The sequence below is a fragment of the Lissotriton vulgaris genome, chromosome 2_2 (genome assembly GCF_964263255.1).
Source record: "Lissotriton vulgaris chromosome 2_2, aLisVul1.2, whole genome shotgun sequence".
Taxonomy (NCBI): domain Eukaryota; kingdom Metazoa; phylum Chordata; class Amphibia; order Caudata; family Salamandridae; genus Lissotriton; species Lissotriton vulgaris.
This window is the reverse complement of record NC_141688.1, coordinates 55,939,630-55,958,550: the sequence shown is the minus strand read 5'-3', so window position 1 is coordinate 55,958,550 and position 18,921 is coordinate 55,939,630. Positions and strand designations below refer to the sequence as shown.

At 44.2% G+C, this 18,921-nt stretch overlaps 1 protein-coding gene across 1 annotated transcript in view; it reads left to right on the top strand.

The window, feature by feature from the left end:
• CYP11A1 (cytochrome P450 family 11 subfamily A member 1) overlaps nucleotides 1-18,921 on the top strand; it is a 257,157-nt gene that overhangs the window by 147,756 nt on the left and 90,480 nt on the right. The window contains exon 5 of the mRNA XM_086959860.1: nucleotides 2,402-2,562. Within this exon, the coding sequence (XP_086815986.1) occupies nucleotides 2,402-2,562 (161 nt within the window). The remainder of the gene's footprint in view (nucleotides 1-2,401; nucleotides 2,563-18,921) is intronic.

Sequence of the window (18,921 nt, the reverse complement as noted above, 5' to 3'; positions counted from 1 at the left end):
AATACCAATTCTACTATTATTATCACTACAACTAATAATATGAATACATTGCTGCGAGATAGCTGGAGAGTTGAGAAATGGAATAGCAAGAGAGGTGGGGGTGAGACGTGAAGTGCATGGGCAGATGTGTATACATGTAATACTTTATTTAGTCAGTAAGCAGTGTTTTCATGCTAGCTGTTGTACACTGCATGCACACAGAAGCAAAAAGAACTGGCTGAAGTAGTCTCACAAAAATGGGAACATCTGTGGCTTTACATAGGATGTATGACGTTACAACGCATACTTTTAAAACGCCTACCTTTACAACGCAATTTTTACACCGCCACATCCATTACAACGCAAACCTTTACAACGCATGTCATTACAACAAATTCTTTGAAACTACCTTTACAACGCATTCCACTACAACGCATACTACCTTTACAACGCATACCATTACAACGCATAACATTACATTGCATGTAAGGTAAGTGTTGGATAGTGTAGGGGTTAAAATTACTATTCTAACTCCAGGGGGTGCAACAGTAGGGTAAGTGTTGGATAGTGTAGGGGTAAAAATTACTATTCTAACTCCAGAGGGTGCAACAGTAGGGTAAGTGTTGGATAGTGTAGGGGTAAAAATTACTATTCTAACTCCAGGGGGTGCAACAGTAGGGTAAGTGTTGGATAGTGTAGGGGTAAAAATTACTATTCTAACTCCAGGGGGTGCAACAGTAGGGTAAGTGTTGGATAGTGTTAGGGTACTATGTGTTGTAATGCTATGCGTTGTAATGGTATGCGTTGTAATGACTGCGTTGTAATGGCATGCGTTGTAGTGGTGTGCGTTGTAGTGTCATGCGTTGTAATGGTTGCATTGTAAATGCATGCGTTGTAATGGATGTTGCGTTGTAAAAGTTTTGTTGTAATGGTAGTGCAGTGTAAAAGTTGCGTTGTAAAGGTTGTTTCCCCTTTACATATGGTTAAATGAATACAAAATAAACAAACAAAATCAGTCCCTCTTTATGATGTTGAACTGTTGATGTGTTCATAGATAGTTGACTTAAAATGTTCTTTGCCATGTCATTGTCTGCATTTTGAACAAATAATTGCTGTAATTTGTCATTTCTTTTAGGTTAGTTAAACCTTCTCCTCTTAAACAGTGTCATCGACATTTCAGTTTAGGGATGAAGTGTCCCATATGAAGAATTATTTTACTGGGATCTGACCCTTTGCCAAGTAGTGCACTGCCAGTACAAAGCATTAATCTGGCATATGAACCAATGGCAAATCCAAACTCTAGTACCACAGCCCAACCGTTGCAGGTCATCCTTAAAGCAGAGCGGCCCCTCCCCCTCCACCTTTTTGCAAACATGAATAGTCTCTGATAGTATGAGCAAAGGTCAGCCTGGCAGACACTCTTCATGTTCAGGTCGGGCAGCCATGTGCTGTTCATGTGCTAAATGCGCAGGTGCCTGGATGCCTAAGCTGAACAGGGCCTGGGCTGAAGATTTCACATCCCTCTGGCGTGACCTTCTCAACCAACAAAACGCTTGGTGGTCCTCCCCCTCATGACAAGGGGGAATGTCACAGATAGACTCGGATCTGGGTGTTTCAGTTTTAAGCCTGTAAGTGCCTAGGACCGGTGATAATTTTCACAGAAAGAGATGGGGGTGGGGAGGTCAACAGTCTCACTGACCCCATCCCACTCACTCAGGGGAATGGGGCAGGTGTTCAGCATGAATTAGAGCCCTTATGAAGTCCCACGGTAGGGACAAAAGACTTTTGCTGGGGCATTACCTTGCATGCTTTCAATTACAAAGAAGGCTGGAATAAGGTTGTGTTTGTTGGAAAACCAAAGAAGCAAGAATAAAACAATTGAAAACATCCGTAGCTTGGATGCTCCTTTTGTACTGATGAACTAGTTGTGGACATTCATTTGACCATCACCTAAAGAATATTATCGATAGACATTGTTGATACACGATACAGTGATAACTAGGTATTTGGAGTGCCTTAACTTCATTTGATTGGTCCCTCTCTATCTGAAGCATGGCAAGGTTCTATATTTAAAGTCTGATGCAAGGTTCCATTCATATTTGGTCTATTTACCCAATTTCTACATCATAAATGAAATTAGGGTATTGAATTTCACAGTATAGCATAGCTTTTAAAAAATCATGTAAATAGAATTCCTCTGTGAGGCTCCAGAGTTGATTTTCTTGATATTTTCCAGATTCTCTGGCTGACTGAATTACTCAGTCACTTCCAAAAAATCAGTGGATCTAAATCCCCTTTAGTGGTAACTTAGGAAGATTTTTTTTTTGATCTTCAGTCTTCCAGTCACATACCTTCCCTCTAGTTACTGAATAAGCCTAGATTCACAGTACGTTCAGTTACTGTTTACTCTCAATGTTTACAGCGGACAAATGCATCCAGAAAATCTACAGGGATCTGAAGCTCAACCAGAATAACAGAAAACAATACAGCGGAGTTCTAGCTAATCTCTTGCTGCAGGACAAGCTGCACATCGATGACATCAAAGCCAGTGTGACCGAACTGATGGCGGGAGGGGTGGATACGGTAAGAAGGAAACACAGAAATGAAAGACTGTAATGGTGACAATCCCTGCCTCTTTTCAAGTATTTACACTAGACTTCCCATCAGATACCATTTACTAGAGCACTAGATCGCAGCCATCTGATCCACGCCTCGCCATGCGGGTTTCTCTGTTTTGCTCAGCACCAAGATGCTCCTTCCGGAGCGATAGATGCGCTATACAAATTTCAATAAATATCAAATATCAAATATCATCTTGCTGAAATATCAACTTAAGAACTTTTACGATGTGCGTAGGAAGAACAAATTGCTGTAACACAAAAAAAATACATAAAGCTATTGATAGATTACCTATTCCTGATACACTTTACAAGCGTTGTCCGAGTGTACCACAAAAAGTCACTAAATTAACCTGTGATTAATCTTCTGTTAGCTTACCATGAGAGTAGTCAGGCTTAACCTAGAGGAAATGTGTACAGAATGTATGCAGCACACAAGTAGTAATGAAGTGAAATCACAACACAAGTAAATTTCACATCAATTTAGAAAAATAGAGTAAAATGTTATATTGTTTTTACATCAAAATGACAAAAATCCAATAAGTAGAACTAGAGATATGCAAATTTTAAGATTCCAGTAAGTATACCACCAAAAAGCACAAAGCGTCACACACGGTTATCTGGTTGTGCGAGAAGATGTGAATGTGCTTACCAGATGCAGTGACTAGGTTATCCCTGCTGAAAGTATTCCATTCGTAGTGGAGGAGAATGTGAAGCACAGGTAGACTGTCGCGGATGGTTATTGCTGTAGTGTGAAGAGCCGGAAAGGCATTGCGGACAAGCATCAATGTAGCGTAATGATCCTGTCAGGCTTCACAGACAGTTGTTGCTCGAGATTCATGTTGACTGTCACATGCGGGCTGTCGATGCTGTTGCTCGAAGTGAAGATCTCGCATTGCTGCCTATTGCTGTCAGTCACTGTAATGCGAAGAATCAGGTTCACCTGAGCTTGGTGTTGGCGGTAGGCACAGGTGGCAGGATCTTGGTGCGAACTGTCCCGTTTTCTGTTGCGAAAAGCCCAAAACTTCAGGATTTCTCATTTATTTCAAGGCGAAGTTCAACTGATGCAACACCAAGGGTCCAGGACCTGAGGAGCACCTCTTGAGGATCAGGAAGTCACTCCAGCATAGGCCAGCAGGGATCAAGCAGGTCCTGTTGCAGGTCCAGGCAGCAGGTCAGCTGGGAAGATGCAGGGAGGCCTCTAAAGCTTGTTATATCCATGTAGTTCAGTACAGGAGGTCAGTCAGCTGACCATAGAAGTCACTTCAGCATAGGCCAAAGGATTCAGGCTCAGACTTCCTTCTCAGCAAGCAGAACAGCAGGGCATCCTTCTTCTGTAGTATCCACAGATCAAGTAGTATACCGAAGAGTTGAGACTGAGGGTCCAATATTTTTACCTGGTACCAGCTTTGAAGTGGGAGAACTTTCTGAGGTTTTTCTCCTATACATGTCTGTGGAAATTCCTGCCTTACTGCCTTGGTTCCTGTCTGTCTAGGGGCACAATAGGCTAGTGTGAAGTACTTTGTGCATGAGATGAGCCAGTACTTTTGAAGTGCATGTGCGGTCGGAGAGAGCTCCACCCTCATCACGTCCGAGATGGTCCATCCTTCCAACATCCACACTCACCTCCTTTGTGATACTGTCAAGGAGGAATACACAATGGCCAACTGAGAACTATACCTAGTCATGTGACTCAGGAAACAGGCTCCAGACATCAATGTTAAGGATAAGAAAATATCAACTTTCTAAAAGTGGCATTCTAAGAATTGTGACTCAAAATCTGACTAGATCGTTAAAGAGGGTTTTACGTTACAGTTCCTCAGACACCAAAATTGACTTTCCTATCTGCTCCCAATTAAAAGGTATCACTTATTAAATGTACTAAGGTAACCCAATGTTATTCCATGGGAGAGGCAGGCAGTGCAGTAGTGGAAAAAACATTTGAGTGTTTTCCACTACCATGTAAACTTTTTAAATACAATGCACCCAGACCTATGGGCTGTTTGGAGCCTACCCTAGGGGTGACTTATATGAATTAAAAGGAAGGTTTAGGACAGGGTAAAGGTTTAGAACTGCACACTGGCAGCACTACAAGGCCTGGGACATGTTTGAAGTATAGTTACGTGAGTAGCACAATCAATGCTGCAGGCGGCCCACTAGTAGCATTTACTTTACAGGCCCTGGGTACCTATAGTATCACTTTACTAATAACTTACAAGTAAATTGAATGTGCGAGTAGAAAGTACGTCGATTTGACCATGTGTAAAGGAGAGAGGACAGGCAATTTAGCACCATTTAGCTGTGGTAAAGTGTGCGGAACAAAAACAAATTCAGCTAACCGGGGTGGAGGGGGTGCAACAATTTTGGAGGAACACCAACCTAAAGCTGACAGGTCTAACATTATCTTTTATCATATTAATAGAGTACACACTAACCACTATGGTGTGGCAATGCTGTATACTAGGATACCAAGTTGGTATTGGAACAGGCAGAAAATACGGTAAACATTCTCAATAATTTGTCTATGTTCCATTTAGAGAGGCCATATAGAACATATTGTAACCCATTTAATATAGAAGCAACATTTATGGCTTCATGACAAGTGCACCAGAAAATATGCTGGTAATTCCACTGTACTAATAAAGCTGCACACTCCACAACTGCAAGTAAATCTCTCGAAGTTTATTGGCATTACAACCTGTGTTTCGGTCAGGCACCACAACTCCAAGCACCAAAATGTCTGACATAGAATCTGACATGGAATCCCGTGTTCCGCTCACACCAGCGTGACATCAACCGTATCCCAAGTGATAAGGCAAGATCACAATATAACATTTCCCCTTTCTTTCCAACAAAGAACAAAACAACACAAATAAAAAACATGCAAGAAAAGGTGAGAGGATGTAGCCTTACAGCTAGAGCGATCGACATTGAAGCTGAGGAACTAGGTTTGAGTCTCGGCTATGCTGCTCAACTTCCTGTGATTCTGGGCAAATCACTTAATCTCCCCATGCTCAACAAAAATGAATGTGTCCTTCTGTAACAAAACTGGTGCTCATGTAAAGCGCTCTGATACCAGATTTCTCGGATCTAGTTTGTGCTACATAAAACTCAAAAAAGGTACTGATGACCAGGGAAACAAAGACCATGAGTGACAGAGACACAACGCAGACAAGAAATACTACAGCAAACACAAAAGACACAGAAACAAAATTAAAGTGAAGGATGGACTAAAATACAGACAAGAAAAGCAAACTAAAAACATAATCATTCCATCAGGCGGGAGGTCTGCTCACCCTCACACCACTCATGCTAGAGTCTTCACTCCTACATCTGCGACCTTCCTAGTGCCTAAGTCTTGCGACATTACAAACTCATTGTCATTTATGAGAGACCAGCCAGGACTACTTTCTTCCTCCTCAGACAATCGAACAACAAGACATTGCTCTTTTTTTTTTAAACACAGCTACTCTTCTGAGATTTAAAGTTTCTCCATTCTCCAGTCTAACCCAATTGCCACCCCCCTCCATTACTTTCTATGGGCCAAGAAATTTGGAAAAGCCTCTACTGACTCCACCCAGTTTACCTTTTGCCCAATCGTCAACGCTAATCAAACACTGACCTTTGCAAGAGATTTTGAGATTTTTTATGGCCTTGGCATCATACTCACACATCCACGATGAAACTAATTTGTTATCTGGTTTTCTGCCTCTCATAAGCTCGTGAGGTGTCTTTCCTGTCTGGGAATTCACGTGGTACGGTATACCCACAACAAGTCCTTGATCGCTTTCTGTATGTCAATGCTAGCTATAACAGCTATTTCCATGGTTCCTTTGACTAAGCGGTTGAGTCTGTCAACTTGACCATTGCTCTGTGTTTTATAAAGTGAAGTACATTTATGTTCAGTGCCCAAACTATTTTAAAAACTTTGCATCTCCGTGGAGGTCAACTGTGTACCATTATCTGTGATTAATCTAGAGGGTATGCCTTCCCTTCTGAATATTTCCCCCAACATAGGAATGGTAGCTCTAGTGTTGATAGACCTCATAAAGACTACCTCTAACCACTGAGATTTGACATCTACAATGACTGCTGCACACCTTTCATGTTCCAGACGGGTGACAAATGGGCCAATGAAGTCCAAACACAGTTTTTCCCACACTCACTCAGCCTCAACTACATTCTTATTGTACTCAGTCACCCCCAGGACAACTCTAACAATTTTTTCTGAGTTCTTGCATGTCTAACACCTCTCCACCATGCCTTGTTTTGAAAATCCATTCCATGCCACCAAAATTAGTCCTTCATTGGTCCTTCAGCCTCTTAATGGTAAGAGTTTGGCCAAAATGTTCCCTCACAGCCATAGGCGGCACAAATCTTTTATTACGCATGATAAGACCATTCTTCACTAGGGATAATTCTTCCAGTACCTTATAAAAACGTCTAACTGTCTGCGATAATGTGCTTTCTCTTCTCCTTTGAGCAACTCCCTCACCACCCTAAGGACGTCATCAGATTCCATGGTTACCTTCCACTCACTCCCAGACACACACCTGTGTAGACCTTCAATCGCATCCTCCACATCAGCTAATACTACTTCTTTTTTTTTATATATTTTTTATTGCATTTTTTAAAACTATTTTGCCCCCTAAACCAAGGGCAAGGAGCACGGCATAATCATAAAACCAATTTGCTTTATACATACAAAAATATATAATGAGTACATATTGCGTAAAGAAATATAGTAAAAACAAAAAAGAGAAAAAAGTAATAAAATAGATACATCATAGATACAACAGCTTAACTCAACAGTTAGTGACATCATTAATCAGTACATGTTTATATACAGTCCTATTATCCTAAGTCTCATCCTTCCATATAGTTATTGGTTCCCATATTTTCAGTCCCAATTTCCTCCCTCTCTTTCCCTTTCTAGCGTAGATTGCTTTTTTCAAATTTTATACATTCAGAATCCTGGCCAACCATTGTTGATATGTCGGTGGTATTGTATCAAGCCTGTTGGGTGTAAATCCGGATGGTACTCAGGGGGAAGAATGCTATTTTATTTTTGTGGCCATGGCGATATTAAGATTATGTATTGCTTCAGCTAATACTACTTCTGTTTCAAAAGTGCACTTGTCAGGACACTTATCCGGTAAAAGAGTCAAACAGTCTGCTACATTATTCTTCCAACCTTGTAGGTATTCAATTGCACAGTCGTGTTCGTGTAAATTTACATCCAACCATACTAAATGACCTGAACATCTGGTAGATCCATTGGGCCCTAACACTTGGAAAAGTGGTTCATAGTCCGTTTTCAAAATAACTTTCCTGCATCACATAAACACCTGAAAATGGTTAGTAGCCCATGCTGCTGCTAGCGCTTCATCCTCAATAACTGTGTAGTTTTTCCTGCCTCAGTCAACAAGCAAGACAAGAAAGCCAACGTTTTTTAAAAGCGTCCGTGCCCCTGAGACAAAACAGCCCCTGTATCATTCGCACTTGTATCAACATGTAGTGTAGTTTCTATGTCCCTGATAGGCTCTGCGCATTGGAATAATATACACAATAGATTTGACATAGGACTGAGGTCAGTATGTCTCTGTCAAGTACACTCAACTTAATTACTTGAGTGTCCCAGCTAACTCAGAGGTCACTAGATACTTCTCGAATGAACAAGAAGGGATTAGTTTCTGACAACAGCATTAACATGACAACTTTGTTTCCCTTAGTGTCGGAACAATATCTTCAGAGTCGTGGAAACAATAGATTGCAGTTTCACTCAATCAATCGTGCATGCTTCATTTCTACAGAGTTGCACAGAAATAGAGAGACGGGGGTTTCAATAAAATGGTTTATTGAACAGTCTTATTTCTCATGCCAGAGATATGAACTGCTACAATCGTAAGACAGAATGCGAAGTATAATACTGTAATAACATGATCTGTAGCTATGACATATATAAAAATACATACATAAATAGCACAGGCTAAAATACTCAACTGGTGCTTCTAAAATAATCCTACCCCAGTGTACCTAACCTCAGTCTAGTACGGGGGAAGAAGTAGGTGCTGTTTAGCTATAGTTTATTGTAGTTGTGCCAAGAGTTGCCAAAAGTTTCTCTAGGTTCTAATCAGCTCCATACCTTAGAATGAGAGAGGTTGGTATCTCTTTCCCGGGACTCGACCTCTAACACCCCACGAGTCGAGTCAGAAACACTGGAGCTGGATTCTCGGCGAGGAGAATGACAGCGTCTGGTCAATGCATCAGTTGGGGAGTTGACTTCCTTCGGGACTTGCTGTGCCGAGCCGCGTTGTGCAAGTAGGTAGCTGCATCGTGCCTTGCAAGTGAAGGTATATTTTACCTTGAAGGTGTTTAGGAATTCCAGTATTGACATACAAGTCGGGCATATGAACGTCATGAATGAACCCCTAAGGAATAGATGTTCATGCATAATAAATTAGTTCTTGGAGAAATCAATATCCAGGCAAGGGGAAGTCCTAAAGGCTTAAGAGTCGGGTTTTCCAAGAACTCGTTGTGATGAAGAGGATCAGATGTAGTTGACCATGCCTGTATTTGGTTAGCATGAGCAATGCCTAAATAATGGCTGAATTTCTATGCCTAAATAAGGGCAATGTGAATTGTACCTATATAAGGGCATAAATCGGGAAGATCTATATACGGTATCTAAATCGACACACAACAAACAGTTAGAATAGTTCTTAAACCACAATTAAAAGGAACTAACACATGATCATTCATAATGTCCATTTTGAGTTGCTCAAATGCCATCAGCTGGATCTTCCCCCACTCAAACGTCTTTCCTTTTTTTAAGTATGTCCCTCAATGGAATAGACTCTTCAGCAAAACCCCTCACAAAATTTGATTAATACTCATGGAGTCACATGAAGGATCTTAACATGTATTTGTCATTGGGATCTTGAGCATTAAAAATTTCGCTGATTAAATTGAATCTAGTCTTTATACCTTCCCCAGTAATCAAATGGCCTTGATACTTAACCTCCCTGACTAGAAATTTGCAATTGTCTTTACGCAGAGTCATGCCCATATCCGCTAAGTGACTTAGGCCTAGATGTAGGTAATTCTATTTTACCACGTCTTAAATACCGAATTTTACCGATTCTGTATTTAAGAAGTGGTAAAATAGAGGGGGGGATGTAGGTATTACATATTCTGTAAATACCGAATCGTTAAGATTCGGTATTTACCGATTCTGTAAATACCGATTCGGTAATGCCCGTTGATTCCTATGGGCATTGAAGCCCATAGGAATCAATGGGCATTACCGAATCGGTATTTACCGATTCGGTAAATACCGAATCCAGCAAGGGTGCAGGGGGTGTCACTTTGACACCCTCTAGCACCCCAAATACAGGAATGTGTGCCATGTGGCACACAGACATGCCCTAAGGGCATGTCTGTCTGTCACATGGCATAGGTGTGCATGCACACATGTGCATGCACACCAGGATTCAGTATTTTACCACTCAATTGGATTGGGTGGTAAAATACAGAATCTGAAAGGCCTTTGGGACTCAGAAGAGTCCCACCTACATCGGTGTTTTACCGAATCGGTAAAATTACCGATTCGGTATTTTACAGAATCGGTAAATTTACCGATTCGGTAAATTTACCGAATCTGTAAAATAATGCCCCTACATCCCAATCACCAAATACCGGTCGGTAACGGCCGAATTCGGCCGTTACCGACCGGTATTTGGGCTCCTACATCTGGCCCTTAATACTTGCTGTAAAATCCTGTTGTGCTCAGAGACATCTTTACCAAATAAGATTGTCATCTTGAAAGAAGACTACGTTAGTGATACCAGCCAACATGTGTGTCATGAGCCTGTGAAACATACTTGAAGCTGAAGAAAGTCCAAAGGTAATCTATTGAACTGAAATGCACCTTCAGTGGTGAGGATGGCCATTGAGTGTTGGAGTAACGAAGGAACTTCACCTGATTGTAGGCACTCGTAAGGTCTATTTTGAAAAAGACTTGCAGTCGGATATCAGAAATATCAAATCATTGATATTAGGCAGTGGAAAGCAACCCATTACTACGCTTTGTTCAGACTGTGCACGTCTACACAGAACCTATACCAAGAACCCGCCTTCTTGAGATAGCCATTGGGTTGCTTCTATTGGTTCTATAATTTTATCTCTAAGCATTTGATTAATGATGGACCTGACTTCAGCACGAGCAGCTAGAGGAACCTTCCTAAGACAATGCATTATGGGAAGGCATTCTCTTTCAGAACTAGTTTTTGATTTCACCGATATGATCCTCAAATAAACTTTCAAACCCCTTGGGTAACTCTTCCATATCTCCCTATTTGACAACCATCACTTGTTCTCTGACTTTAGTATTTACAACAATGTGCAAATCATACTGGTGGGACCCCCTAATATTGGAGATCCACATCCTGCTACATAAACTCTCCCCTTCATCATGCTACCTTTATACATTATCCCTGCAGTGAAGTAACCCAGGATATCAATGTCAGCTCCCTGATAACCTTTCAGGACCACATCTGATATTTTCAACTTTTCTTTTGGCCACAGGTCATCTAACATGTGCTTAGGAACGATGGTTTATAAGGAGCCTGACTCTAGCACCAACTCATACTCTTTGCCATTAATCTTAAATTCAGCCCTAGGCCATACGTTCCTTTTCCCAATTTGGTTTTCCTCACATCCACCTACAACCCTGTGTTCTGTTTCATCACCCACTTCTTCCAGAAAAGCAACTCTTTTGCTTGAGGCTTTGTAGACTCTGAGAAATTACATTTTCTGCCCCATTTATGACAGTCTCTCCCAATGGCAAAGCAGTTCTTGGAATCTGCCAAGTGCAAGAAACTACCACAGCTATGACAAGATTGGGTGCCTTGACTTTCTGTGAGTTCTGAGTGGGCCAAGATTTCTCCAAAGTATCTTTCCCTGTGGATTTGGATGTACTTACAATTTTTAAAGACAGTTTTCTCTTACGGCATTAACCAGTTCATCTTCATCATCTAACATAGCTACGGCACAATCGGATTTAATATCCGTTTTTTGCATTTCTTTCCATCACCTGACCGAGACAATCTTGGCTAATTTCATTGCAATCTTAAGGGTGGGCTCGCCGGTGGCCCGCATTCTCTCCTGGAACTTCTTGCTACTACATTACACACTAATCATTTCCTTAATCACAGGACTGAACTTACGTTTAGCTGCTAATTCACATAACCGAGCTACAAACTCCCCAGGGGGCAGATTTACAAGCCCCTGGCGCCACTTTTACGTCACTTTTCTCATGTTAAAAGTGACGCAAAAGTGGCGCAAGGGGCTTGTAAATCTGCTCCCAGGTTTCTACGGTTGCGTTTAGAACTTGTGATATCTCATTACCATTTCGACGGTTCTAGCAACGCGAGTTGTATTCTCAAATTGGCTTTCTTAAAAACATCCGCTATAACCACACCATTTTGCTCATGTGCTTCTGGTAAGTATTAAAACCATCAAAATTGCTTTCTTTCGCGCATGTGAGAAATTGGTAATTCCTAGCACCAAAATGTAATTGGGTGCGGGGGGTGCGGACCGCACCGGGTGTCACCCCATCTGGGGTGACACCAATCTGGTTAGTTACGCTGGCTGGCTCCGTGGCTCGCTCTGCAGTGCAGCCTGAGCCTACCTACCTACCTATACTAAAACCACGGGCCCGGGGCAGAGCTGACATTGGTCATATACGGTTTGCGAAACAATGGTCCTTGACTATTGATCATAGAACAAGCTTTACATGAAAAAAATTTTGAATTTTGAAAATGCGAATTAAATCAGCATACTTAGACTCAAGCTAGATGAGGGAGATCTACATCTTTTCTGAATTAGCTCTACATTAGATGAAAGAGAGCGAACATCCTGACATACTGGCAATTACAATAACCTATTACCACACTCTGAGAATATACTTCTGAAGAATTTACATATTTATTTACAATTTTTATAAAACAATAGTAATCAAGAAAACGGCGCAAGGACTATTAAGTATAGTCAGTGAAAGAGTAAAGGGTGCTCAAGTGTTTAGAGAAGGAGCAAAAGAAATTGAGTGCACAGTTTTGATATTTACAGTAGAAACACACGCGGACAACCTTCCGCTATTGCTGTGTGCCTGTCCACACACTTGGTTGGGGGGGGGAGGGGGGGGGGGGACGTATTGGGTACAGGCACAGTGGTTATAAAAGCGTCGACGTTTCGACCCTGATGCTCATGGGTTGTTCGGACCTCGGCGGCGGGTCTTCCTCAGGACAAGGGTGGGAGGGGGGGGGGGGGTGGGGGTGGAAAGCTGGCTTGGACGTGGTCCAATAAATGGTCTGGATCGGGTACCGATAATGCCGGTCAACTGAGGGTTCAATTCAAGCTTGCAGGGTATGAATCACCTACTGTCTTGGGAATTGATACACCAAGTGGGTCAATCTGTTCTTGTTTCCAGTACCCAGGGATAGTTTATAATAGGGCAGTCCTACCGGTGCCCCCACGGGCAATCCGGTGGTTAGGGGAAGATATCGCCTCTGTTCGTTGGTGTCAATAGTTTGTGTCAATAGTTTAATCACCTGCGTTTATGGGATTCCTGTCCCAGGCAGCGTCTAGTAAGGACGGCGTCTAGCGCGGGGGGCAGTTGCTTCCACCGGCAGCGAACAGCGTTCTTAGTCGGCTGTTGCTTCCGCGTTTGCAGCGCGTGTCACATGGGCTGATTCCAGCCAATCGGAACGTTCCGATTGGCTGGAATCAGCCCATGTGACACGCGCTGCAAACGCGGAAGCAACAGCCGACTAAGAACGCTGTTCGCTGCCGGTGGAAGCAACTGCCCCCCGCGCTAGACGCCGTCCTTACTAGACGCTGCCTGGGACAGGAATCCCATAAACGCAGGTGATTAAACTATTGACACAAACTATTGACACCAACGAACAGAGGCGATATCTTCCCCTAACCACCGGATTGCCCGTGGGGGCACCGGTAGGACTGCCCTATTATAAACTATCCCTGGGTACTGGAAACAAGAACAGATTGACCCACTTGGTGTATCAATTCCCAAGACAGTAGGTGATTCATACCCTGCAAGCTTGAATTGAACCCTCAGTTGACCGGCATTATCGGTACCCGATCCAGACCATTTATTGGACCACGGCCAAGCCAGCTTTCCACCCCCACCCCCCCCCCCCCCCTCCCACCCTTGTCCTGAGGAAGACCCGCCGCCGAGGTCCGAACAACCCATGAGCATCAGGGTCGAAACGTCGACGCTTTTATAACCACTGTGCCTGTACCCAATACGTCCCCCCCCCCCCCCCCCAACCAAGTGTGTGGACAGGCACACAGCAATAGCGGAAGGTTGTCCGCGTGTGTTTCTACTGTAAATATCAAAACTGTGCACTCAATTTCTTTTGCTCCTTCTCTAAACACTTGAGCACCCTTTACTCTTTCACTGACTATACTTAATAGTCCTTGCGCCGTTTTCTTGATTACTATTGTTTTATAAAAATTGTAAATAAATATGTAAATTCTTCAGAAGTATATTCTCAGAGTGTGGTAATAGGTTATTGTAATTGCCAGTATGTCAGGATGTTCGCTCTCTTTCATCTAATGTAGAGCTAATTCAGAAAAGATGTAGATCTCCCTCATCTAGCTTGAGTCTAAGTATGCTGATTTAATTCGCATTTTCAAAATTCAAAATTTTTTTCATGTAAAGCTTGTTCTATGATCAATAGTCAAGGACCATTGTTTCGCAAACCAATTCATACCCAGGTCCTTTGATTTGATGGGTAATACCCCATTGATTTAATGATTGGTCATATACGGTCCGGGGGCCGGTGGCCTCTGCAGAGACTGTTACATGAACGAGGAGAGCTCAGTCAGTTCTGAGAGTGTGACATGCGTGCATTGCAAGCCGCAAGCGCACGCCACCACGGTCAACTAGAGGGGAAACTAGATATCTGAAGCGCCCATATATCACACGAGGCAGCGCCAGAGAGAGAATCAGCGCTTGGGTGCCACGACGGGTCTTGAGGCGCTGGGGATGATGACAACTTGGAGAAAGGCGCTGCGAGGCCACAACAGGTTGTCTGGGCGCTGAGTACGAGGAACACTTGGAAGCAGGGGGTGCTTCGCTTGCACAGATGGATATGTTTAAAAGAACTAGAATATTCCAATTTTTTTGATATATGCATTTTTATACAGCGCAAACATTTCCTTAAGGTGCTTGAGCGCTTTATAATAAACATAGGTCATTCCATAAGGCCCACACTTACATGGTTAGATACGGTCTTTAAAGTAAAACATAAGTCGTAACATAAGGGCCCAATTTACACAATATGCAATCATTACATAAGGTCGCAATGTTTCAAATTTGCAAACCAGCAGATCATGTTAGGCCTAGAATTACAACTGTTTGAGGATGTAGGCAGTGTGAGTTGCGGCAGTGAAATGACTTATACAATGGTGGTGGAGCAGTGAATACCAGGGCAATGGTCAGAAGCTTAAACCATAGCGGCGAGAGAACAAGTTCCCACTGGAGAGTTTAGCTAAGTTGTCACTAACTATGGGGCATATTAACAAGGCCAGGCGATAATTATCGCTCAGCGCACTTAGCACTAGGATAATTATCGCCGGCCAACTCTGCATTTTATCGCGAGATAGCGTGCTATCAGCAACGCTCATCTCCAAAACGATAAAATGCAAAGCGCAAGCGGCAAATTGTGAGATTATCGCTGAAAAATACAGCATTAATCCCACAAGGTTTGGCGATAGCTTGCTGATAGGGATAGACATACTTAGCCATGATATCCACCTTACATAGGATATCATGGCTTAGTCAGAAAAATACCAAATTTATAAAAATCAGCATTAACCATAGTTAGCGATATCCTTGATAATAAGCAACATTTCTCCTATTATTTTACTCTGGAACGCTCCCTTTACATCTCATTAGAGATGCAAGGGGAAGCGTAGAGTAAAAGGGTGCTAACATGCAAATTTGCGTGTTAGCACCCTGTTGCTGATAGGGCTCTAGTTTTATCTCTGCTTTTTTGGCTTTTAAAGCCAAAAAAGCAGAGATAAAGCCCTTGTTAATATGCCCCTAAGTGTCTTTCAAGGAGAAAGGCCTACAAGTCCGTTTTGAACTCGCCGGTGATGTAGTGGAGGTAGGCTAGGAGGGAGGAGCTGCGTGTTCTGGTCGCGTTTCCTGAGAAGGATTGTGCCATGAGTCATTCATTTTCGAAAGTTGCAGGTTCTAGCAGCTGTGGTCTACCTTCTCCAGATACCTTTAATTTGTTTACCAGGTAACGGGAGTGGATGTGCGCAGGGCCTTATGGGTGATACAGGCTGTCTTGTACATGGTCGAGGCTTCAAAGGGCAGCTAGCGGAGAATGGCCAGCACAGGTGAGGTGTGGTTACTCCTTTTGGCCCCAGAGACGAAACATGATGCCAAATGTAGTATTCATTTCAGACGGGCGAGAAGGGTCTTGGGGAGCAGTGGCGTCACTAGGGTGGAGCGGGGGACACCCTCACATGGGGTGACACCATCTGGTTACGCTGTGTATGTAACACAGCTCTGCAGCCTGAGCCTCGCCTCTGCTCTGTGTCTATTTAAACTTATCCGCTGCGGCGCACGCACAAGTTCAAAGCACATTTCATGTGTTTATTTCAGTCACTTTGAGAAAAGCTGAGAACTGTGAGGGATAAACCATGGGGGGTGGAGAAGGCGACAAGGAAAGGGTTAAAAGAGCAGCAGGCGGGGGGGGTGCTGGAGGAGGGGGAGGGATGGCACGCAGGCAGAGAGGGAGATGGTGCAGGCAGAGGGTGAGATGGTACAGGCGGAGGGGAGATGGTGCAGGCAGAGGGAGAGATGGTGCAGGCAGAGGGGAGATGGTGCAGGCAGGGGGTGAGATGGTGCAGCGGAGGGGAGATGGTGCAGATAGAGGGAGAGATGGTGCAGGCAAAGGGGAGATGGTGCAGATAGAGGGAGAGATGGTGCAGGCAAAGGGGAGATAGTGCAGGCAGAGAGGGAGATGGTGCAGGCAGAGAGGGAGATAGTGTGGACAAAGGGAGAGATGGTGCAGACAGAGGGGAGATGGTGCAGGCAGAGGGTGAGATGGTGCAGGCAGAGGGAGAGATGGTGCAGGCAGAGGGAGAATGGTGCAGGCAGAGGGGAGATAGTGTGGACAAAGGGAGAGATGGTGCAGGCAGGGGGTGAGATGGTGCAGCGGAGGGGAGATGGTGCAGATAGAGGGAGAGATGGTGCAGGCAAAGGGGAGATGGTGCAGGCAGAGAGGGAGATGGTGCAGGCAGAGAGGGAGATGGTGCAGGCAGAGAGGGAGATAGTGTGGACAAAGGGAGAGATGGTGCAGGCAGAGGGGAGATGGTGCAGGCAGAGGGAGAGATGGTGCAGGCAGAGGGAGAATGGTGCAGGCAGAGGGGAGATAGTGTGGACAAATGGAGAGATGGTGCAGGCAGGGGGTGAGATGGTGCAGCGGAGGGGAGATGGTGCAGATAGAGGGAGAGATGGTGCAGGCAAAGGGGAGATGGTGCAGGCAGAGAGGGAGATGGTGCAGGCAGAGAGGGAGATAGTGTGGACACAGGGAGAGATGGTGCAGGCAGAGGGGAGATGGTGCAGGCAGAGGGAGAGATGGTGCAGGCAGAGGGAGAGATGGTGCAGGCAGAGGGAGAATGGTGCAGGCAGAGGGGAGATAGTGTGGACAAAGGGAGAGATGGTGCAGGCAGAGGGGAGATGGTGCAGGCAGAGGGTAGATGGTGCAGGCAGAGGGGAGATGGTACAGGCAGAGGGTAAGATGGTGGAGGTAGAGGGAGAGATGGTGCAGGTAGAGGGAGAGATGGTGCAGGCAGGGGGTGAGATGGTGCAGGCGGAGGGGAGATGGTGCAGAAAGAGGGAGAGATGTTGCAGGCGGAGGGGAGATGGTGCAGGCAGAGGGAGAGATGGTGCAGGCAGAGGGAGAGATGGTGCAGGCGGAGGGGAGATGGTGCAGGCAGAGGGAGAGAGGGAGAGATGGTGCAGGCGGAGGGGAGATGGTGCAGTCAGAGGGAGAGATGGTGCAGGCAGAGGGGAGATGGTGCAGGCAGAGGGAGAGATGGTGCAGGCAGAGAGGGAGATGGTGCAGGCGGAGGGGAGATAGTGTGTACACAGGGAGAGATGGTGCAACCAGAGGGGAGTTGGTGCATGCAGAGGGGAGATGGTGCAGGAGGCAGAGGGCGAGATGGTGTAGGCTGAGAGAAAGATGGCGCAGGGAGGAGGTGAAATGGTGCAGGTGGAGGGGAGATGTTGTGGACAGCGGGAGAGATGATGCAGGCAGCGGGGACATGGTGCAGGCAGAGGGTGATTTGGTCCATCCGGTTAGTTGTGAGGGGGTGACACCATGAGTTACCCGCACCGGGTGACACCAACCCTAGTGACGCCATAATTGTCAAACATTTCACACCAATCTTCCCATTCAATGGGTGGTTCCCTTTGTTCTATCAAAAATGATGGTGGACCAACGATTGACTGACTGATATTTATTTTGATAAAAAACATTGCTACTAAAATGCACTAGATGGCGCTGTGAGCACATATAACAATGAGAAATAGCAATGCTGGGAATCTGTACAGTAGGCAACTAGAGTAAGGAACTGAGCAGGTATGTGATGTTAGTTAATAATACCTCTGAAATGGCAGAGTCCGGCACAGCCACAAATAAGCCCACGCTGCCTCTGCCAAAAGAGAAGTTTGCTGAAACAAGAGATACCAATGCTTCCTATGTCACAACCCTGTCAGAGTGAGTAACTCAAAAAAATTTTTTTTTTTAAATGTGACTGAGTACTCATCAAGGCACAGTTAGTGTCCCAAACACTTCATAAATGAAAATGATCTTCATAGCTGCCAAGGTTTCAGATGGCATATGTGACAACTTCATAATTGCAGTGAAATTATGAGTGACATTTCAACAACTATGAGTGACACTTTCTCGCAAGCAAAATCGATCCATGAAGACGAGGCAAACGTATAAATATCAGAAATGACACCCATTTGAGCAACGAGAAACTCTAAGAAGATCTTAAAAATGCAGCTATGCATTTGTAAAAATGGAGAAATGGAAAGGCGCTAACGTAGTGCCCTTGTAAACTGCAGACAGTGACTCACTATAAATTGTAGTCTACAATGCAGAGCTATCATCTGTACTAACTTTTATGCAGCTGAACTCAACTTTGAGCAGATTTGGAGCTCCATGGTCAATGCTTTTGGTGTTATTCTATGGATCAATGAAGTGTATGTTTGATA